Here is a 20,996-nt window from a genome sequence, read left to right as displayed (position 1 = left end):
TGTCCACTCCTTTCTATCTAAGGTCATGTCTTCGATGATATGGAGTATTACCATATCTCGTCTAATCACCTTTCTCCAATACTTTTTCGGTCTACCCCTACTCCTCCGCATAACACTTAAATCCAATCGCTCGCGCCTCCTAACTGGGGCGCTATATTATAAAACTTGTATTATATATTTTTTATAAATTATTCTCAGTAATATGTATTAAAACTGTATTATAAATGTATTATAAGTGTCCAGCGGAAAAAATATTATTGCTATAAATGATAAATATTTTCTTAATATAACATATCTATGTAAGTTTCCCGAATTTATTTCTGAAAAAAAATCAATCAAAGGATAATTTTAATTTTTTGAAAAGAAGAGGGAAAAATTACATTGTAACTGTTCAAGCTCTCCTTATAAAAGTAGTCTTCTACTTTAGTTGAAAAACAATATAAGACAAAAAATGAAAAATCAGAGAAAAGAAAATATAAACTTATTTCAGGATTCAATCAACACACTAACATAGTTTGTGATGATTACGCTTTGTTTTCTTGAGAGGCAAAGTCGACTTTGAAGCTATTTCGAATTGATAGCAAATTTAATACATTCTGATGCAAGTTTAAGGTACATATACAATTATCTTTTTCTCCAAATTTTATTACAGTAGTACGTGTCAGGTTTTCTGATACAAATGAAAAAGCAACAACGAAAAGTGCCTATTGGGAACTAGAAATTAATTATGTGGTGCCAAATATTGAGAAACATATATATATTCAAAATCAGTGCAACAATTCAAATTCTTGCTATTTCTGCCCTAACCATCAACGACATAGCGTTCGATTCCCAATTAATACATTCACGAGCCCACCCTATAAATTAAAAATAACTGACACTATATCAACAACAACTATTGATGAGCTATGATAATAACACATTACGTCCCTATATATATATATATATATATATATATATTCTATGGAAATCCACTGGCTCTATTAATATAGAATTGAAACAAGTAGCTTATTCTGTCAACTTCAATAATTCCAAAGACAATCAAGATCCACTGGCCCAAATGAAGGGATTGGGAAATCATGATCCTCATAAGCCCTCATGCCAATTTCGTAATTTTGATTTGCTTCTGACTCTTTGTTCTCTTGCATTAAGCCAAAATTCCCATACAAGTCATCAGCCAAGTTAGTTTGAGGTTTCTGGTTCTCTATTGAATTGGAGAAGCTGGTCACATGAGAATGAGAGGATTTTGTTATAATTTGATTCTCATATGATGATATGTTCATCAATGGAGGGGGCAAATTTGAAGACACTGAATTGTCATTGATATTATTGTTGCTTCTCATTAGCCCTGAAATATGTATCTTCTTCCCTCGTGCACTCTTCTTGAAGATTCTGCAAATTACCCATTCATTCTGTACAACAACATACAAAAAGAACGAGTCTAACAGTAATTAATTGAGATTCCTCATATGAATATACTGACTCACTTTAATTTTTAAAGAAAAAGGTCAGAAATATCATGAAATATTTATACAAAAAGTAAAATTAAAATATTTTTTTAAGCTTGATCAAACTAACTTTAAAATTTTTCTTTTTACCTTGGCAGTTTGGAGTGAATATTTGCCGTGTAATCTATATTCATGGATGACCCAATCTGTTTTTTCTCCTTTAGGTGCCCTCCCCTTGTAGAAAACCAGAGTTTTCTTCATTCCAATAAGTGTTTTCAACTTGAATAGTATTATCTCTTTATCTTTACCAGTTGCCTTCCAATACCCTGCATCAGTTGCTCTATTTGTCCTTAAACCACTTGCATATTTCCTATCCCTTATGCAGAAGAAGTACCACTCTTTTTCACCCATTTTTCTCTTCCCTACATAGAGATTAAGGGAGATTCAAGCAATCACTTGTAAAAATGGCGAATTCAAAATTTAGAAATAGTGTTCTTGTTCTTTCTATATATTCTGTCCCATGTTACACATTTTCTTTAGTCAATTTAAAAATAATGACAAATTTCTATATTTAGTAACAATTTAACTTTAAAATATCTATTTTATTTTTGTACCCAATTAAAGTAGATCATATAAATTGGGACAAAGAGAGTATATGTGTGTGTGTGGGTGAGAGAGAGAAAATAGTTCTTACATGGCAAATCCCAGGGTTCGATCTTGTTTAAATCTACCTCAGCAATAGGTTTAGCTGAATGAGTACTATCGAAAACTTTGGGGCATAAGTAGTGTGTGATAAGTTCTTCATCAGTAGGGTGAAAACGAAAACCAGGAGGCAATTCCATTTCTTCACCAAAGTTGCACAAGTTTTCCATCTTCTGCCTACAAATTGTTGCTTCAAATTAAAACGAACCTTTTGATTAAGTATGAAAGAAAAAGGGTAGTGTAACAATTAGAGGATGGAAATTAGGAAGCTAAGATGATGCTTATATGGAAAGTGGGGCTTAGGGAAGAAAATGTTTGTTGTAATAAAAAGGCCATGTTGAGAGGAAAAAGGAACACAACTCCCTAAATACTGCTTTCTTAACAATAAACGTGCTTCGCAAGCCATTTATTTTTCTTTCTAATTTGGTATTGAAATCATATATTTTGGGCTTAGGACGAGTTAGATAGAGTCAAAGGATTACATTATTAATATATGATTAAAAATATTTTTTTTATTTATATCTTAAATTTTTCATATATTTACTTCTTTCATATTTTGAATCCCTTAATAATATACACTAGTCATGAAACTCCTATATATATAATATATGGAGCCTTAATGGTGTTAAGTTCATTACTGTTGGAACGGGTTTTGTTGAAGTAAATCACATTTATTGACAAAAAAGTTCTACTTGGAATAAGGAAGAAATGAAACGGAAATTGGGGCAGAAATATCTTGTAAATAGTACTGACCAAGACAGTTCTATTTTCTGGCATTTGGTATTCAAAAAATGTTCAGCGAAATTAAAAATGGTCATACTTTCTAGAAAAAAATAAAAAGTACTTGGGGATATGAAAGGATATTACAAAGTAGGAATCAAACCTTGAATAATAAAGTGAAAGTTTATATAGCTAATCAACTGAACTATTAAAATCTCAAAACTCTCCCCTCCCTCCCCTCCCCCCCCAAAAAAAAAAGAAAATAAAAAGGTCTTTATTTATTTTTAGGTAAAAAAAAAAACATTTTCCTTCACGGTCATTTTAATCTGAGTAATGCTAAATGACTCAAAATATTTGGCACAAATTTAGCTAAAATGGTAAAAAGACAATGATAACCTTTATTTGTAAGAATTTCATAATATTCTTATTTTGATTTTTACATTTATTTCTCCTAGGTTTCCCCAAAAATAAAGTTGACTCTTCCTATTCCACACACTCTTTGAAATAATAAATAAAGAAGGATGAAAAATCTTCATATATTTCTGTTTTTTATGTTTGTGTATAGTATACAATTCATTTTATTTTATTTTTTAAAAAAACAATGGTTAATTAATTAAAAAAAAATTATACACTTTAATTTTAAAAAGTTTTTTTAATTTCATTTTTACATAAAAAAAATCCATTACAATTCAAATTATGTTTGAATCATATACATCCCCCACCTACTCCTCCCATATCTCACGTTAGTAGTAATTATAAATAAATATTTTATCTAATTAGAAATTATACTTAATCATTCAATAATACAAATTTGGTAATTATTAAGCATGGATTCAAAAATTTATAATTGCATTATTCTTCAAATATAACCACTTAAACAAATTATATCCAATTCTTCAATGATTAGTGTATATTTAAACAATTACCATTTTTAACACAAAAACAAGAATTCAATTTTGGAAATTAAATTTAAATAAAAATGATTGAAAATTAGATATTTATAACTTCATCTTAAACAACGCATTAATATTTTTTATGTTATACCAGAATTATACTTTATAGTAATTGATAAAATTATTTCATCAATTTTATCCAGAAGTAAAATATCCAATTACTCTAATAATACTATTAAAAGGATGTTTCAAAGAAATATAGAAGATCACTTAATACCTAATTATTAGTTATAATATTTTAAACATATATACTTTATGTATCATACTATATTAAATTACATAATTCTTAATGTATGTAAAATAAAGTAATACATAATTAAGATATACATTTTTTTAACAAAAAATATTCATGTAACATAGTTCTTTCTATTGAAGAAGACAAATAAAATTCATAACAAATACAAATAATATTTCTCTAATTAGAAGTTATAATAACTACTCAATAACATGCAATTAAGTACATTGAAATAAGTATATGTTCCCAAATTTATAATTGTTTTTTCTTTAAATATAATTAGCGAATAAAATTATATAAAATTATTAAATGATTAATGAATTCATTAAAGTTTGTGCTTTTCTTTTAAGAAAAAAAAAGAAAAAAAATTGTCTCCAAAATACAAGATGGTTACATCAACAATATTTTAAAGAATGTTTCAAAATTGTTCTTGTCAGACTATTCTCATGACATAGATTGAAGTTTGATTTATTGGCAGATTGGAGTTTGATTTGTTGGTCTATGGCCTTTCTTCCTTGAGTTAGACTGTTGATCGGATTTGCTCACCTTTTTTCTCTTTATTTTAAGTCTTCCGCTGATTGAATGAATGAACGGATGTGTGACCAGACAAAGTGATTCGCTTAGAGTTAGTAATGGTTTTTAAGTGCCGACCGCGTCTAGGGTACCCTCCTGGGCGTGACACTTATGTCCCTATGTTACGCCAATATGATAATTTGCGAATCAATAATTGTATTTGTTATTAATATGACTTCTAGTTAAGTAATTTTATTAATTATTATGTTTAAATAAATTTTAAACTACATATTTTAAAAGTATTAAAATATATTTTTTTTAAAATGAGTATAAAAGAGATTTATGATCATATATTATTACTCCACCAAGCTCAAATTATTCTCCTCCTCCTCCTCCTCCTCCTCCTCCTCCTCCTCCTCCTCCTCCTCCTCCTCCATCATCATCATCATCATCATCATCATGAAGGTGTAGTGTGTAGAGGTTGTATATGTGTATTGAATGTAAATGTATACAATTAATCAAAATGGAGATGTTATTGATATACTAGTATTATGATATGGTGTGTCTGAATGTAAAATATTAGTCCTCCTCCTCCTCCTCCTCCTCCTCTCTCTTCTCCTCCTTCTTCTCCTCCTTCTTCTCCTTCTCCTTCTTCTTCTCCTTCTTCTTCTCCTTCTTCTCCTTCTACTTCTCCTTCTACTTCTCCTTCTCCTTCTCCTTCTTCTTCTTCTTCTTCTTCTTCATCATCATCATCATCATCATCATCATCATCATCATCATGACGGTGTAGTGTGTAGAGGTTGTATATGTGTATTGAATGTAAATGTATACAATTAATCAAAATGGAGATGTTATTGATATACTAGTATTATGATATGGTGTGTCTGAATGAAAAATATTAGTACGCATTATAATTTCTATATAAAGTAAGTACTAATTAATAATTTGCATAATTAATAATTATTATGTGTTGGTGGTATAATTTGTCGATGGGGGAAGAAAAGAATAATAAAGCAAGTACTATTATCAAGTGTTAACATCTATACTTACTAAGTTATTTTATAAATTTGAATTGAGTGTGAGTTAAATTTATTTTGAACTTAATATTGTTAGTGTATTTGTCTTTCACTTCAATCTTTCAATTTCATTTTCTAGTTATCAATTCAAATGTTGTATTCTTTATAGATTTTTTTATATATAAAAGAAGGAAAAAGAGTAAGGTTATACATAATTGGTAGTTTTGTGGCATACTTAAAGAAACATGGAATAAGTATGTATTTATGGGTTTTTGGGAATTTGAAAATTAGTTCATTACCTATGTATTGAGAATGTTCCTCATATATTGGGCAATAGTTAATAAATAAATTGATAAGCATAATTTAGATTTTGGAAGGGAAGGGTAAAAATCTCCAAAAAAGAACTAGTTTATAGTATGAATAGGTCATTTTTACCATTTTGGCCAAATTTGGGCCAAATCTTTTTGACCGAAAGGATTTTCCCTTTTAATCTCTAACTTCATATCACCACTTTAACCAACACATAATTATCAAATCTTTTTAACACTCATCGAAACAGACTTGGATTTTTGTTAATATTATTACCAAACTAATAAATATGTCCCCGTTTTGCATGGTTATGAAAAATGGTAAAATATTAATAATTTTACCAAACATACTATAAAGGAAAAATTATCAGGAGAACACTTTTTAATAACGAATTACTGATTTTAGCGATAACTTTTATTTATTACTATCTATAGCAATAAATAGCAATATTATGATATATCTGTCATGTATTAAAAGTAAATTATGTCTGTAATATAAATGTATTATAAGTGTTTTAAAATATATTATATTTGTTTGGTAAGAAATTCACACAATGTATATTATAAGTGTACTAAAGTGAATAAATATATTATCCGTGAATAAAACTTGTATTATATGAGTTTTATAAATTATTCTCGCTAAATATATTAAAATTGTATTATAAATTCCAGTGAAAAGAATATTATTGCTGTAAATGAAAAATATTTTCTTAATATAATGTATTTATGTAAGTTTCCCTACTATAAATAGGAGAGGTATTTACCATCATATGATTTCATGTAGGAAAAAGAAACATTTAGTTAGTAGTTAACAAACTTCCAACAGGGTCATAAGTTACTATTTTGAACCAAAAGAAGTTATAAACATACGACAATCAAAAAATCATATAAAACACAAACTAAAGAGGAATCATAGAGAGAACATACAAAAAAATAAAGAAGAAAATATAGAAACCTTATTCTTACGATCTTAATCATTAAAAGATAAAAGAAGAAAAAAATGTGAAATCAATGCACTACAATTTTCTGAGCTATTGTCCATATTCACTCCCACAAATCAATCATCATTCAATATCATTTATCTTATTGTTCGAGTCAAACTAAATGATGAATATAATAATAGGTGAAATTCATTTATGCTCTCCAATTTTACTTTTAAAATCAAACTCCCCCTTAACTTTGAGAAATAGTCATTCTCACCCCTTTTTTTCTATTTGACTTTTTAAATGTCTGTTCTACCCTTACATTATCAACTTTATTTCCTTTTTTTATATTTCTTTAAAATCATAATATTTTTTTTTCAATTTATATAAAAAACATAAATTTCGTCCAAAAAAGAAAAGTAAGAAATATTGTTCGAGTATATAAGCTAATGTCGTTCTATAATACAATGGATGAAAAAAATTAAAAATAATTTCATTAATTTTAACTGAATTATAAATCGATAACCTTATAAACATATTTCGATGCAAGTAATACAAAAATAATTAATAAAAATAAAGACATATTTCATACACAATTTCTTAAAAGATTATCCATTTATATTGTAATTTTAAAAATACTTTATCAATGGCAATCAATATTTATTAATCTACATCGATAACAGAGAATAAGAGATGGACAAAATACATAAATGTGCCATTTAACTTACCTTCAACTAGCATTTATGTCCTCCAACTTTGGGTATGCACAAGCAGACACTTAAACTTTTCAGAGTGGACCAATCTTCTATGCCCTCCCCCCCTTTACTCTCTTTCTATAAAAAAAAGCTCAGGGAAAGCGCGAACAACTAAGCCACTAATGTTGTGGCGAACATTAGCGAAGCTAAGGTTTCATATGTGTTAATTCAGGCCAAGTTAAAATCACATTAATCTATTATGCCTAACAAATAAGTAAAATTTAAATATGCATGCACATAATACACACATATGTACATAATTAATGCATGTAATATTAAAATAAAAATCATAAAAAATAACATTAGATTTTGCAACAAACTTATAAAAAGATTAATCCACTTATATTAATCTTAATGAACTTGAATAAAAATCTAAAATAAAAAGTAAAAATATTATATATAATATAAAAAGATATTACATAAATGGAGGATTAAAAATGGCAAGGACAAAATAGGCTTTGCATAGGATAAGGAGGGAGAATAACTATTTTTTAAAGTTGAGGAAAGAAGTTTGATTTTTAAACCAAAACTGAAAGGTGTAAATGATTTTCATCCATATAATAATGCAGTAAGTTGTCACGATCCGAAAAATTGAGTCATGATGGCACTTACCATAGCATATCAGTAGGTAAGTTAATTCATGTCCCAGAACGACAAGTAACAGGCATATTAGACAGAATCAACAACCAACAAAAATTTATAACAACATAAAGGAAAAACATAGTAGAAATAAAAATGACATCAAAATAATATATAGAGGCCGTTTGAATTGGCTTATACGCTGTTTTCAGCTTTTTTTGAGTATTTGAATGACCAACTTAAAGTCATTTTGTGCTTAAAATAAGTTCCAATAAATAGTTGGGTTTATTTGGATGGACTTATTTTAAGCAGTTTATAAGTTGAAAACAACTTATAAGTCAAAAAAAAAGTTGGCCTGCATCTACTTTTTTTTAAAACTAATAAACAATTTTCAATTTATAAACTGTTTAAAAATAAGTCAATCCAAACAGGCTAATATACAAAGTACATTATCCATTCCACGACCTGGTGGACATAGTACAAAGCTGCTAAAAGAGTATGTCTTCAAAGTGGACTAAAAATTACAGACTAGTCTCAAACATAAAAGACTAGTCAAAACTATACACAGATGGAGATAAGTCGAACTAGGACGCCATCAACTCACCCTCTTATCTCCGAAGATACTCCACGAAGGCTCGAATAACCGTTGTCGGTTGGCACTCAAATCTGAATCAAGAAAATAGATGTGGAGTGTAATATAAGTACTAAAATAACAAGTACCCAGTAGACATCATAGGTCGATTGTGCTTGGAAAGTAAAGACAATATGAAAAGCGAGAAAGTAACAACAACTAGATGTTATAAGAATGAAGAGGTAACGTAATTCCAACTATGTAGCTCACGAGTCTAGAAAGAACATAATAGTAAAGTAAAGTAGCTTTATACAACCTAACTGGACCCCTATAAGCTAGAAGGACACTCGTGCACAAATGGAAAGTTAATAACCCAAACGGATCCCCATAAGCTTGATGAGTACACTAAAGAGCTAATGATAATACTACTTAAGATTTAAATATTCCAGAATTAAATCAGCTGACCCCAAACTCGAACCGTTGCGAAGGTACCCTGAAGAACTGAATAGAATCACCATGTCAGGGCTCAAACTTACCAATAGAAGCATATCCAGACTCAAACCGTGGCTAAAAGAAGTATGTCAGGGCTTCGAACCATGTCTAAAAAAGATATGTCAGCTCCCAAACCGTGGCTAATAGACTCTAAGTGTCTCCAAATCACACGCTTTTCTTCAAGCGGAAATGTATCATATATCAAAATATCCTTCGGAGTCACCAGGGACCCTCTCTAGCTTGAAAATCTAAGACCCGGCCCAAATCACAACCTATGCCCCAAATCGCAAAGAAAACACACTAGGGATGAAACATAAGGGAAGTTAAGGATGAATGGTCATAAAAGCTGAGTTGTTGCCTAGCGTAGGATCTATACTATCAGACCCAAGTCTTCTATATCAGTCTACATGGAGGTAAGCCATCTGAAGCAACAACAAAATTTTTTAAGGCCTAATAGCTCCAAAATGCAAGTCTAAGGCAATCACTAGCCTACACCTAAGCTAAGGCCAAAAACACCAACAAATCAGATCCACAAGACATGCGACAATTCACACAACCAAGGAAAGCACGCTCAATTTTCCATAAACTACTCGAAAATAAGGCTAAGGCATGTGTTCTATCAACTAAACATGATATAAGCTATAAACCCAACCCAAAGCTAGCTAATCAACATGAATTTACTAACAAAAGCTCAATCTAAAGACTTATAAGTCGTAGCCTACCTCAAAGTCGATCACGGGATCTTTAAACTAAGTAACTTAGAGTTTTTCCCTTCCAAACAACCTCTGATTGCTACCACACTATCAAATAAATTATTACAATGCCAATACATATGCTTTGACACCTAAATCACAATAATTGAAAACGGACCCTAAAATGAGTAAAAAAGGGCTTGATGGGACCCATAATGGGAATTCTAAAATTGACTACGTCAAATGATCCCAAACAGTTCAAGGAACTTGTACCCTAAAAACAAGTACAATTTCAAGCTTAAAATAGCCCCAAACGGTTCATACAGTAAATCTTCACGAAAACACCATTAAAGAGGAACTAGAAGTATTAGGAACAAGAAATTATCTCTAAATTGAGCCTACAATGCTATACGAAAGGTCCAATGTGAAGTTCTAACAATTTCTAGCAAATAGAGACAAAAACCAGCTTAATCAAAGCTCTAAAACTCAAGATATCAACTTCACAAAATAGCTAACTGAATTGAAATTTTAGGGTTGGTCTCATTTAAAAGATGAAGATCTTCATCTCTATCACGATATCTAGGGTTTTTATTGTGACCCACAGATAAACAAGGCCTCGCAATCATAGAGGTCAAACCTCATGATCATGCTGACCAAAAATGGTCAACCCACTCAAAATGCTTATTGTGATCAGAATTCTACCCGATCACGTCAAGCATACACAATGACCTTCATAATTACAAAGTCCTTCATCATGACTGCGATGAAAGATTTCACCTACACCAGATATTGTTGCATCAGCTAGAACACCAAGTTTAATAATTCTCGGATGGGGTGGTCGAGATTGGTTCAGAAACACATGCTCACAAATAAACTATACAACCCCACCAAATTTGACATTTCTAACTCAATGAAGATGTAAAAACTTCCAAAAGATGTCATTTCGACAAAAATTGGGTCCCACACTCAAGCTCTGTTTTGGCCATAAATCATAAGGTTTCTCAAAATGAGTCTAGAAGCCTCGGGACCCATACAAAAAGTTCTTCTAGACCAAACTCAATATTTCATAGCTAATGTAACCATCAAAATAGCATTTTGAGGCCATTTTTCTAAAATGTTGACCAAAGTTAACCATTCAAGTTTCAAAAGCTCTAAAATACAAACTCACATAAAAACCAAAAAAATGACCAGGTGACCAAACTGTCAGTCCCAACAAGTCAAAAATAACTTAAGATTGCTATAACAAAGCTCTTAACATCGAAAAATAACACACTACCAAGAAAATGACCTAGAGGATCATTACAATATCCACTACTAAAAGACTTTCGTCCTTGAAAGTAATTAGTCAAGAAGTACCCAAAGCTCTCACATCTTATGCTTGGTCTCCTAGGTATCCTCCTTGATGGGATGATACCTCCACTAGAACTTAATAATAGGAATGACTCTCAAATGCAACCGCCTTACATATCTGGCCAAAATAGCAATGGGCTACTCCACAAAGGTTAAATGATTATCCAACTAAACTGAATCATACTAGAGCATTAAGACTCATCAGGAACATATCAGTATAGCATAAAAACATGGAAAACTTGATGAATAGCTAAATATGCAGGAGGTAAGGCCTCTTCATAGGCAACATCACCAACCATTTGAAGAATCTCAAAAGGTCCTATATACCTAGGGTGAAGCTTGCCCCACCTCCCGAGCCTTATCATGCTCTTTATGGGCGCTACTCGAAAGAATACCCGATCACCAACTATAATGACTCTCCTGGTCATTTTGGTGTAAATGCCTTCTTTTTGTTATTTAGAGCGTTCTTATGGTGACCCCAATTCATTTATAACTTTATGGCACTGATATTTCGGTGGCCTGATCGTTCATTTGATTTTTATACAAGTTTTTATATTTTGGAACTTTTAAAACTTGAATAGTTGACTTTGGTCAAAAGTTAAGGTGAACAGCTCTGAATGGAATTTTGAGAGTTCTGATAGCTCCGATGAGTTTGGTCTAAAATGACCCTTTGTGCTCTTTCTGAGGCTTTCAAGTAATTTCGAGATCTTTGTGGACTTTGGCTAAAAAGGCACTTGGGTGTCAGACCTATTTTTTATTGAGATGACCTTGGTTAGAAATTTTGACATCGCCATTGAGTCTAATACATCAAATTTGATGGGACAGTATAGTTTTTTTTATGTGCATGGGGTTCCGAATGAATCTTGAGCAATCCATTAGAGATTTTTGGGACTTGGTTAAATTTTCTGGTGCCTCATGCTGGTGTAGTCGCCTAAGCGCCCATGGATTCTCTTAAGCAGCCTTAGATTACGTGGTTAGGGCATCGCTTTAGTGAGCCTGTCCAACTTAGGGATAGCCGCTTTAGTGGCCAAGGGCTCACTTTAGTGAGCCTGCCTATCTGTGGGCCTGTCTCTTAAGTGACCTTGGCCTTGCTTTAGCTACATCCACATTAGCAGCTAGGGGCTATATTTATCAAGGCCTGCCTGTGGATGGCCAGTCGCTTAAGTGGCCACTTTTACAACACCTACTGTCACTTTAAGACCTTTTTTGTGGTCTTCTATCTTAGTTTTGAAAATTTATTTGAGAGCTTGGGAGCTCGATTTTTGGTGAAACTAAGTGTTGTTGTCGAAATTTGTTGGAGCATTGTGTGGGGACTCTTGGGGAGGCTTTGTAGCTTCATTTTGGAGGTAATTTCATTATCCCTTAACCTTTCCTTGTCCTTTTAGATCAGTTTCTCTTAGCTAATTATTGCATGGCTGTTTGTGTTCATTCCAAGCCCCAAATTGTGTTCCATTTTGGGACACAAGTTTGGAGAGCTAATTAGGGCCATTTGACAAATTCCGGCGTAGATTCCACATTCTCATTTTAAACTTTAAAATTGGTCCATCTCTATTTTAAATGAATTTAGTGTCTAAAAGAACGTACTAATGTTGTGATCCTAGTTTTGATAGCATGGCATCATTCAAAAGCCTTACAGAAGGGAAAACATTTGGATACATCATTAGGAGAATGCTCATTCAACCTAAAGGTAGGTTACGAATTCCCATCCTTTAGATTGAGCTTGAATATGGAGAATGCTCATTCAACCTAAAGGTAGGTTACGAATTCCCATCCTTTAGATTGAGCTTGAATATGTAAATGTATGTTGATTTTCATGAATTTTGGGTGGGTACCTAGTTGATAATGCTTAGCTTCTTAGAATCCATGTTTTAGGTTTATTTCAGGTAATTCAGGGTCATTGGCATGTTGTTTTCTTTACTTGATAATCCTTGCCTTGTGGTGTAACTTGTTATGGTTTGTTGTTGATATTGAAGCATGTTTGGACTTAGTCTAGGTTGTGACTAGTGCTTGCCTTCAAAATTCTTGCTTTGGAGCCGATAGGCCTTAGTTTTTCTTTGATGTCGCTTTGAATGGCTTAGCCTCCCACAGATTGATATAATAAACTCTAGTTTGATAGTGTGATCTTAGTAAGCCTACAACTCAGCTTAGTTTTCCTTTTTTTTATTATGGTCCTATCCTTGCGATTGACTCATCATGTTTGTAGTTAGTTCAGGGGTATCAGTGATTCAACACCGACTTATGGAGTAGCGGCTGAAGTGGGTCCCTAACGAGTCTGAGGTGGTCTTATTCTATGGTTAGGACCAAAGTTATGCTGGTAAAGGCATTTGGAGTAATTAGAGTTCATTCTACGGTTCGAGCCTGTACACCCTATTATTGCTCTTGAGGTGAGGCTCCCGAATGCACTTATAGGGTTTGGATCACCTAATCAAGACTCAAAAATGATTAAAAAGGTAATAAAAACTCTGTACATGTAACTTCCAGGTTCGTGGAGGGATCTTTTTATTATATATATGTTTTGATCAACTTCTGCCGCCGCGAATCTTCTGTTAATTCTGTAAATTGATTTTTTTATTAGTTTCTATCCTTAAACCCATTACTTGTAGCTCCAGATTATGGGTTGTCTTACCTACTAGTGGGTTATAATATGTACCATCATGACTCGAGAAATTAAGGCATGACAAGTTGGTATTAGAGCGCTAGATTCACCGATCTCACTCGTACAAACCTAATGCCTAGTAGAGTCCCATGGATCGATGTAGAGACATCGTAATCTATCTTCAGGAGGCTACATGGCATCATTAGGAAGATTCTCTTTTGTAATGCTTTCGTGCAGTGTATGTCTTATTAGTTTCATATAATCTCACTTGTTTCATTATTTCACAAGATTGATCATACACGTGGTGCAGTAACCAGGGGTGATGCACCCAATCCAGTAGATAGAGCCTCAACTAGGGGTAGAGAATGATCCCTAAAGTCGTGCGAGGGATGGAATTTCAGCCTGTGAGAGGGTAAGGACTCCAGAGTTAGTAGAGGAGACTCAGGTAGCTCCTATCCCTCCTCAGCTAGTGGGGTCGGGACTAGCCCAGTGACCACTCGGTCTAGCTTTGGCTCTCAATCTCTAAGAATCCATCACACAAATCTTGATAGTTTTTGAGGGTATGCAACACCTTATCTCTAATTGCACCAATGCCATAGTTTCAACCTACCACAGCAGCTCCAGAGATTTAGCTACCACAAATACCCATCGCTGCTCAGACATATATTATGGATGGAGTCATACCTCTACGAGAGAAGAAGATGCTCGGGATGCTTCTGAGATTGTCACAAGCAAAGTTTTCTGGTGCAATTGGGGGGATGCACATGGGTTTGTCACTACTTGCCTAGACGTCTATATACTTTGTGTTTGGTAGATCCAAGAGGAGCCGACTTCATCACTTATCACCTTGATGGGCCAGCTAGAAAGTGGTGATATTCATACTTAAAGACCAGGCCAGCTGGGTCTCCATCGATATCATGGATAAAGTTTTTAGAGGGCTTCTTAGCCAGGTTCATCCCATGAAGTGTCAGAGATTGGATCCCTGATCAGTTCTCAAAGATAGAGTAGGTCACTGTGTATGAGTACGAGGCTAGATTTCATGATCTCTCCCATCGCTCTAATATGTTTCTACCTACTGAAAAAGAGAGAAATTGGTTCTTTGTCAGAGGTTTGAGACTCCAACTATAAGCTTCACAATGAATATGCTCGCTCATTTGAGTAGCTTCATTGTGAAGACTATAGAGGTAGTGATAAAAGGGTTATGCAGGAGGGTAGCTATGCCGAGTATCATTTTAGTCCTGAAGACTCTTATGACAGGCCCCCGCCAGAGGTTTTAACAAGGTCAGTCTAGCCAGACTATTAAATCCTCTCTTCAATCTTTAGAAAGTCATCAACACCAATAGTATGGTTTTTTTGCCTACTTGAGTTAGGGTCGAGGTGGGTCACAGTCGGGTACTTAAGGCAATGGTGGCCATTCCTATATTGCGGGTAGATTTTTGTAGGGTTACTATGATTATGGGAAGTTTGATTATTGGTCTAGAGATTGCCTTTTGCAAAGAATGATTATATCTACTTCATATGGCTCGACCAACACCTCTAGCTAGAGGTGGAGACTAAGGTCATGACCACTGGTGGTCACTAGGGTGCACGGGGTGGTCCTTAGGGAGGCAGGTCAAGTGGTAGAGTTGATGCTCAAGGTAGAGACGGATAGGGCCACTTCTATGAAGCTCCAACAATGGCAGAGGCCAAGGCATCAGATGTTGTTATCACATATACAATTCTTTTAGGCCAGCAGCTTATCTCGACTTTATTTGATCTGGGCTCTACTTTTTTATATACATCTATATATTGTTCTCATAGGTTGGGTATGAGTTCACTACCCTTATTAGTGTCAATGTGTATTTCGACCCTAATGAGTGAGTCTTTAGTAGTAGATCAAGTATTTAGAGCTTACTTGTGACTATTTAGGGAAGGGACACCCAGGTTGACCTTATATTGCTTGATATAGTGGATTTTGATTTGATTCTGGACATGTACTCATTATCCATTCACTATGTGTTCTTAGATTGATATGCTAAGACTATTACCTTATCCATGCTCGATATCCTATCAATGGTATGTTAGGACTCTTGTAGTCACATATCGGTTGGAGTTATCTCTTTCATACAAGCTCGGATGTTAGTGGCTAGCAGATGCTTATCTTACTTGTCTTATGTGAGAGATGTTAGTCGGAAGGGCCCTACAGTTTATTTATCTCCTAAAGTGCGAGAGTTTGTGAATGTGTTTCCTGTAGACCTACTTGGCCTTCCCCCAAAATGTGATATTGATTTTTCCATTGACTTGAAGCCAAACACTCATCCTATTTCTATTCCACCTTATCGGATTGCCGTGTACAGCTCAAGCAACTCAATTTTCAGCTTTAGGACCTTCTAGGTAATGGATTCATTCAGTCGAGTGTATCTCTTTGCGGTGCCCCTGTTCTATTTATGAGGAAGAAGGAGAGGACTATGTGGATATGTATTAACTACAAGTAGCTAAACAGGGTGACGGTCAAGAACTATTTTTCTATGCCTCGTATTAATGTTCTATTTGACCAGCTTTAGGCTACCGTGTTGTTTTTGAAGATTTACTTGAGATGCAATTACCATCAGCTAATGATTAGGGTAGTAGATATTCTTAAGACTACATTCAGGACTCATTACAGCTATTATGAGTTCCTAGTGATGTCTTTTGGGTTAACTAATGTCCCTACTTCCTTTATGGATTTGATGACCCATTTTTTAGGTCATACCTTATTTCCCTCGTCATAGTGTTCATTGATGACATATTTGTATACTCACGGAGCCGGTGAGAGCTTGAGAAATATTTGAGGATTGCTTTCTAAACTTTGAAAGATTGGTGACTTTATGCCACGTTCTCAAAGTGCAAGTTTTTGCTTGAGTCTGTAGCATTCTTGAGGCATATGGTTTCTAAGGATGGCATCATAATAGATCCGATGAAGATTAAGGCAATTCGTGATTAGGCTAGGCCTACGTCTATTACTGAGATTCGTAGCTTTGTTGGATTAGCAAGTTACTATAGATGCTATTTTGAGGGTTTCTCTACTACTGCAACACCTTTGACTCAGTTTACTTAACATGATGTTCCTTTTGAGTGGTCATATGAGTGTGATATGAGTTTTATGAAGCTCAAGTAGTTTTTTACTACTGCTCCTATTCTTATTCCTTCAGTTGAGGGCGAGGGCTTCACAGTGTAATATGATGTGTCCAGCATTGGTTTAGGTTGTGATTTAATGCAATGGGGTGGATTATAGCTTATGCATCGATGCAGCTACCCCACTCATGACTTAGAGTTGGCATCGCTAATCTTTGTACTTAAGCTCTGGGGGCACTGCTTGTATGGAGTTCGTTGTGAGATCTACACAGATCATTGGAGTCTTTGGTACATTATAACCTAGAGGTACCTTAATTTGAGGCAATGCCATTGGATTTAGCTCCTAAAGGATTATGAAATCTCTATTCTCTTCCATCCAGGCAAGGCGAATGCCTTGAGGCAAAAGTTGGCGAGTATAGGTAGTCTAGCCTTCCTTTCTACTATAGAGTGACCTTTCGCTTTATACATCTAACATTTAGCCAACACCTGACTTAGATTTCCATTTCAGATTCCGGATGGGTGTTAGCCTATATGGGAGTTCATTCATCTCTATTGTATTGAATTCGTGGTTGTCAATTTGAGGATAAGTCCTTGGTGGCACTTAGAGAAGTATTGGGAGGTGATGTCGGTTAGGTTACCTTAGACGTAGATAGGGTTTTGAGATTTGCTAGCCATATTTGTTTTTTGAGAGTTGGGGGTTGGATTCAACTGATCCTTCATGAGGCCTATGATTCCAAATATTTTATCCATCTGGGAACCATGAAAACGTATCGTGATTTGAGGAATCATTACTAGTGGAGTGGCATAAGATGAGATATTGAGAACTATGTTTTCCATTACTAATGTTTATAGTAGGTAAAGGTCGAGCACTTAAGGCCTATTGGTGAGCTTCAAAGATTACCCATTCTAGAGTGGAAGTGGAAGCATATCACCATGGAATTCATTGTAGGATTGCCTCGGATCACTAGAGGTGTTGGAAGAATTTGGGTCATCGTGATTGACCAAGTTTGGACACTTCCTTCCTGTTCATACTTTGTTTAGTGCTGAGAGGTTTGCTTGTATCTATATTTTGGAGGTAGTTCATCTTTATGGGGTACCTGTGTCTATCATCTCAGATAGAAGTTCTCAGTTTACTTCCAGCTTTTGGAGGACCTTTCAGGAGGAGTTGGGTAATCGTGTTGATTTTGGCATGTTTTTCATCCATAGATCGATGGGCAGTCAGCACATACTATTCAGGTGTTGGAGAATATGCATGCTTGTGTTTTGGATTATGAAGGTCAGTGGGACTTGCATTTGTCTTTGCCGTAGTTTGCATACAATAACAACTACCACTCAAATATTCAGATGGCTCTATTCGAAGCCTTATATAGTAGACGTTGTCACTCTCTAGTTAGTTGGTTTGAGTCTTCAGAGCCCCAACAGCATGGTACCTATTTTGTTCAAGAGGCCTTAGATCATATGATGGTGATTTACGATAGGCTCACGATAGCTCAGAGTAAGCACCATAGTTATGTTGATCATAGGCGCTGACCGTTGAGGTTTGCAGTTGGTGATCGGGTATTCCTCTGAGTATTGTCCATGAAGAGAATGATGAGATTTGGGAGGTGGGTAAAGCCTAACCCAAGAATATAGACCCTTTAAGATTTTGAGGACGGTTGGAGATGTCACTTATGAGTTAGTCCTACCTCTAACATTTTTAGCTATTCACCAGTTTTCCATTTTTCAATGTTGCACTGGTATGTTCCAGATGAGTCTCACGTGCTCAGGTATGATTCAATTGAGTTGGATGACTTCTTGACTTTATGGAGAATCCAGTTGCTATTTTGGATAGAGATGTCAGACGGTTGCGATCTAGAGCCATCCTTATTGTTAAGGTCCGTTTGAGGCATTGTCCAATCGAGGAGGCTACTTGGGATACCGAACAAGAGATGCAAGAGTAGTTCTCTAGCTTATTTTGGCCTTCAGGTATTTCTTGACTCTTAGTTTCGCGGACAAAATTCCTTTTTAGTTGTGGATGTTGTAATGACCTTCTAGGCCATTTCAGTGTAAATGTCTTCTTTTTTTCATTTAGAGCATTCCTTTAGAGACCCAAGTCATTTATGACTTCCACGAGTACCCAACTCTTCTTGGAAGGTCCTCCCGAAGCTATAAATAAGCTGAGAACCTCTATCTAAAATAATGGACACAGGCACCCCATGAAGACGAACTACCTCCCGAATATAGACACGAGCCAACTCTCAGCAATGGAAGAAGACTAAATGGGAAGGAAGTATGATGACTTGGTCAATTAACCCTTGATGACCCAAATACTATCAACACCTCTAGAAGTCTGAGGTAACCCCATAATGAAGTCCATGGTGATGTGCTCCCATTTCTACTTCGAAATGAGCAATCTCTGAAATCACCACCAAGCGACCTCAAATGCTCGACCTTCACCTGCTAGCAACACAAGGAATGAGACACATAGTCCACTATCTCTCCTTATACCACTCCATTAGTACTGCTGCCTCAAATCATGATATATCTTTATTGTTCCCGGATGAATAGAGTATCTCAAATCATGGGCCTTTCAAACAATCAACTATATCAAGCCTCTAAATCTAAGAACACAGATATGGCCATCAAATCTCAGCACACCATCTATATCTAAGGTGTTCTGCACGGTGTGACCTCATAAAATTCGATCTTGAATAGTTACCAATGTATCATCCTCAAACTGTCGACCATAAAGTTTCTCTAATAGAGACAGATGAACCCCAATATAGGCTAGAACCTGCCTAGAATCTCAAATATCAAGGTGAATCATCCTACTGGCTAAGGACTAGATGTTTAAATCCAAAGACTGCTCCAAAACTGTAAGGAAGGCTACACTATCCATACTCATCACCTTCCGGCTCAAGGTATCCACTACCACATTCGCCTTTCTTGGATGAAGTAGAATAGAGAGGTCATAGTTCTTTAGGAGGTCAATCCACTTACGCTACCTCAAATTGAGGTCTTTCTGCCTCATAATGTTCTATGAAATCCTGTGACCAGTATAGATCTAACCTCAGACTTCGTACAGCTAATACCTTCAAATCTTAAGCGCAAAAATTATCACTGCCAACTCCAAGTCATGAGTGAGGTATTTGCACTTATACACCTTAAGCTGCCTTGATGCATAAGCAATTATACAGCCTTGCTAAATCAATATACAACCTAAACAAATGCCTGATGTGTCACAATACACAATGAATCCCTCACCCTTAATTAGAAGAGTCAGAATATGAGTGGTAGTAAGAAACTCCTTGAGCTTATAAAAGCTCAACTCATACTGATCTGACCACTCAAATAGGACATCAAGACGAGTCAAACAAGTCAAAAGTATTGCAATCAAAGAGAAACTCTCAACAAATCATCTGTAGTAGCTAACTAATTTGATGAAGATCTGAATCTCAAAAATTGTAGTAGGTCTAGCCAAATCACGAATAGCCTCAATCTTTATTGAATCAACCATATTATGATCCTTGGATACCATATTCCTTATGAATATTATAGACTCAAGCTAAAACTCACTTTAAGAACTTGGCATAAACCGCTGATCTCTCAAAGTCTGGAGCATTGTCCTCAAATGTTGCTCGCACCTCCTTACTTCATGAGTATACCAAAATGTCATTGATGAACACAATGACAAAAGAGATGATACACGCATTATCAAGTCCATGAACATGTCTGGGGCATTGGTCAACCAAAAGACATTACTAGAAACTCATAATGACCAGGATGTCTGCCTCCCTAATCCTCAACTAATGGTAATCAGATCTCAAGTGAATCTTAGAAGACACCGCAACACCTTGAAGTTGGTAAAACAAATCATCGATATGACGCATAAGGTATTTATTTTTTTATCATCACCTTATTCAGCTGCTTGTAATCGGTACACATCTTTATAGAACCTTCCCTTTTCTTCACAAACAGAACTAGAGCGCCCCAAGGTGAAATATTGGGTCTAATAAATTCCTTACCCAAGAGATTAAGAATCTAAACACTCATCTCCTTGAGTTCTGTGGG

The 20,996-nt window shown here is 34.8% G+C and overlaps 1 protein-coding gene across 1 annotated transcript; it reads right to left on the bottom strand.

Moving 5' to 3' along the window:
* Nucleotides 1–931: 931 nt before the first annotated feature.
* On the bottom strand, nucleotides 932–2,443 carry LOC129895674 (NAC domain-containing protein 100-like). The gene is made up of 3 exons (XM_055971409.1): nucleotides 2,143–2,443; nucleotides 1,599–1,870; nucleotides 932–1,412 (listed from the first exon to the last, which is right to left on the bottom strand). Exons 1-3 carry the CDS (start codon nucleotides 2,318–2,320, stop codon nucleotides 1,023–1,025), a joined length of 840 nt encoding a protein of 279 aa, XP_055827384.1. The 5' UTR covers nucleotides 2,321–2,443; the 3' UTR covers nucleotides 932–1,022.
* Between the last annotated feature and the right edge of the window lie 18,553 nt (nucleotides 2,444–20,996).

The sequence above is a fragment of the Solanum dulcamara genome, chromosome 7 (assembly GCF_947179165.1).
Source record: "Solanum dulcamara chromosome 7, daSolDulc1.2, whole genome shotgun sequence".
NCBI lineage: Eukaryota > Viridiplantae > Streptophyta > Magnoliopsida > Solanales > Solanaceae > Solanum > Solanum dulcamara.
Note: the sequence above shows the minus strand (reverse complement) of the source record. Positions and strands in the feature narration are given on the sequence as shown.

Excerpts from the sequence above, each read along its gene's own strand:
- LOC129895674 (XM_055971409.1), bottom strand. The coding sequence starts at position 2,320 with ATGGAAAACTTGTGCAACTTTGGTGAAGAAATGGAATTGCCTCCTGGT. Across the intron at positions 1,871-2,142 it reads CGAACCCTGGGATTTGCCAT|GGAAGAGAAAAATGGGTGAA; the intron begins GTAAGAACTATT and ends ATCTCTATGTAG. Across the intron at positions 1,413-1,598 it reads ATTCACTCCAAACTGCCAAG|AATGAATGGGTAATTTGCAG; the intron begins GTAAAAAGAAAA and ends GTTGTTGTACAG.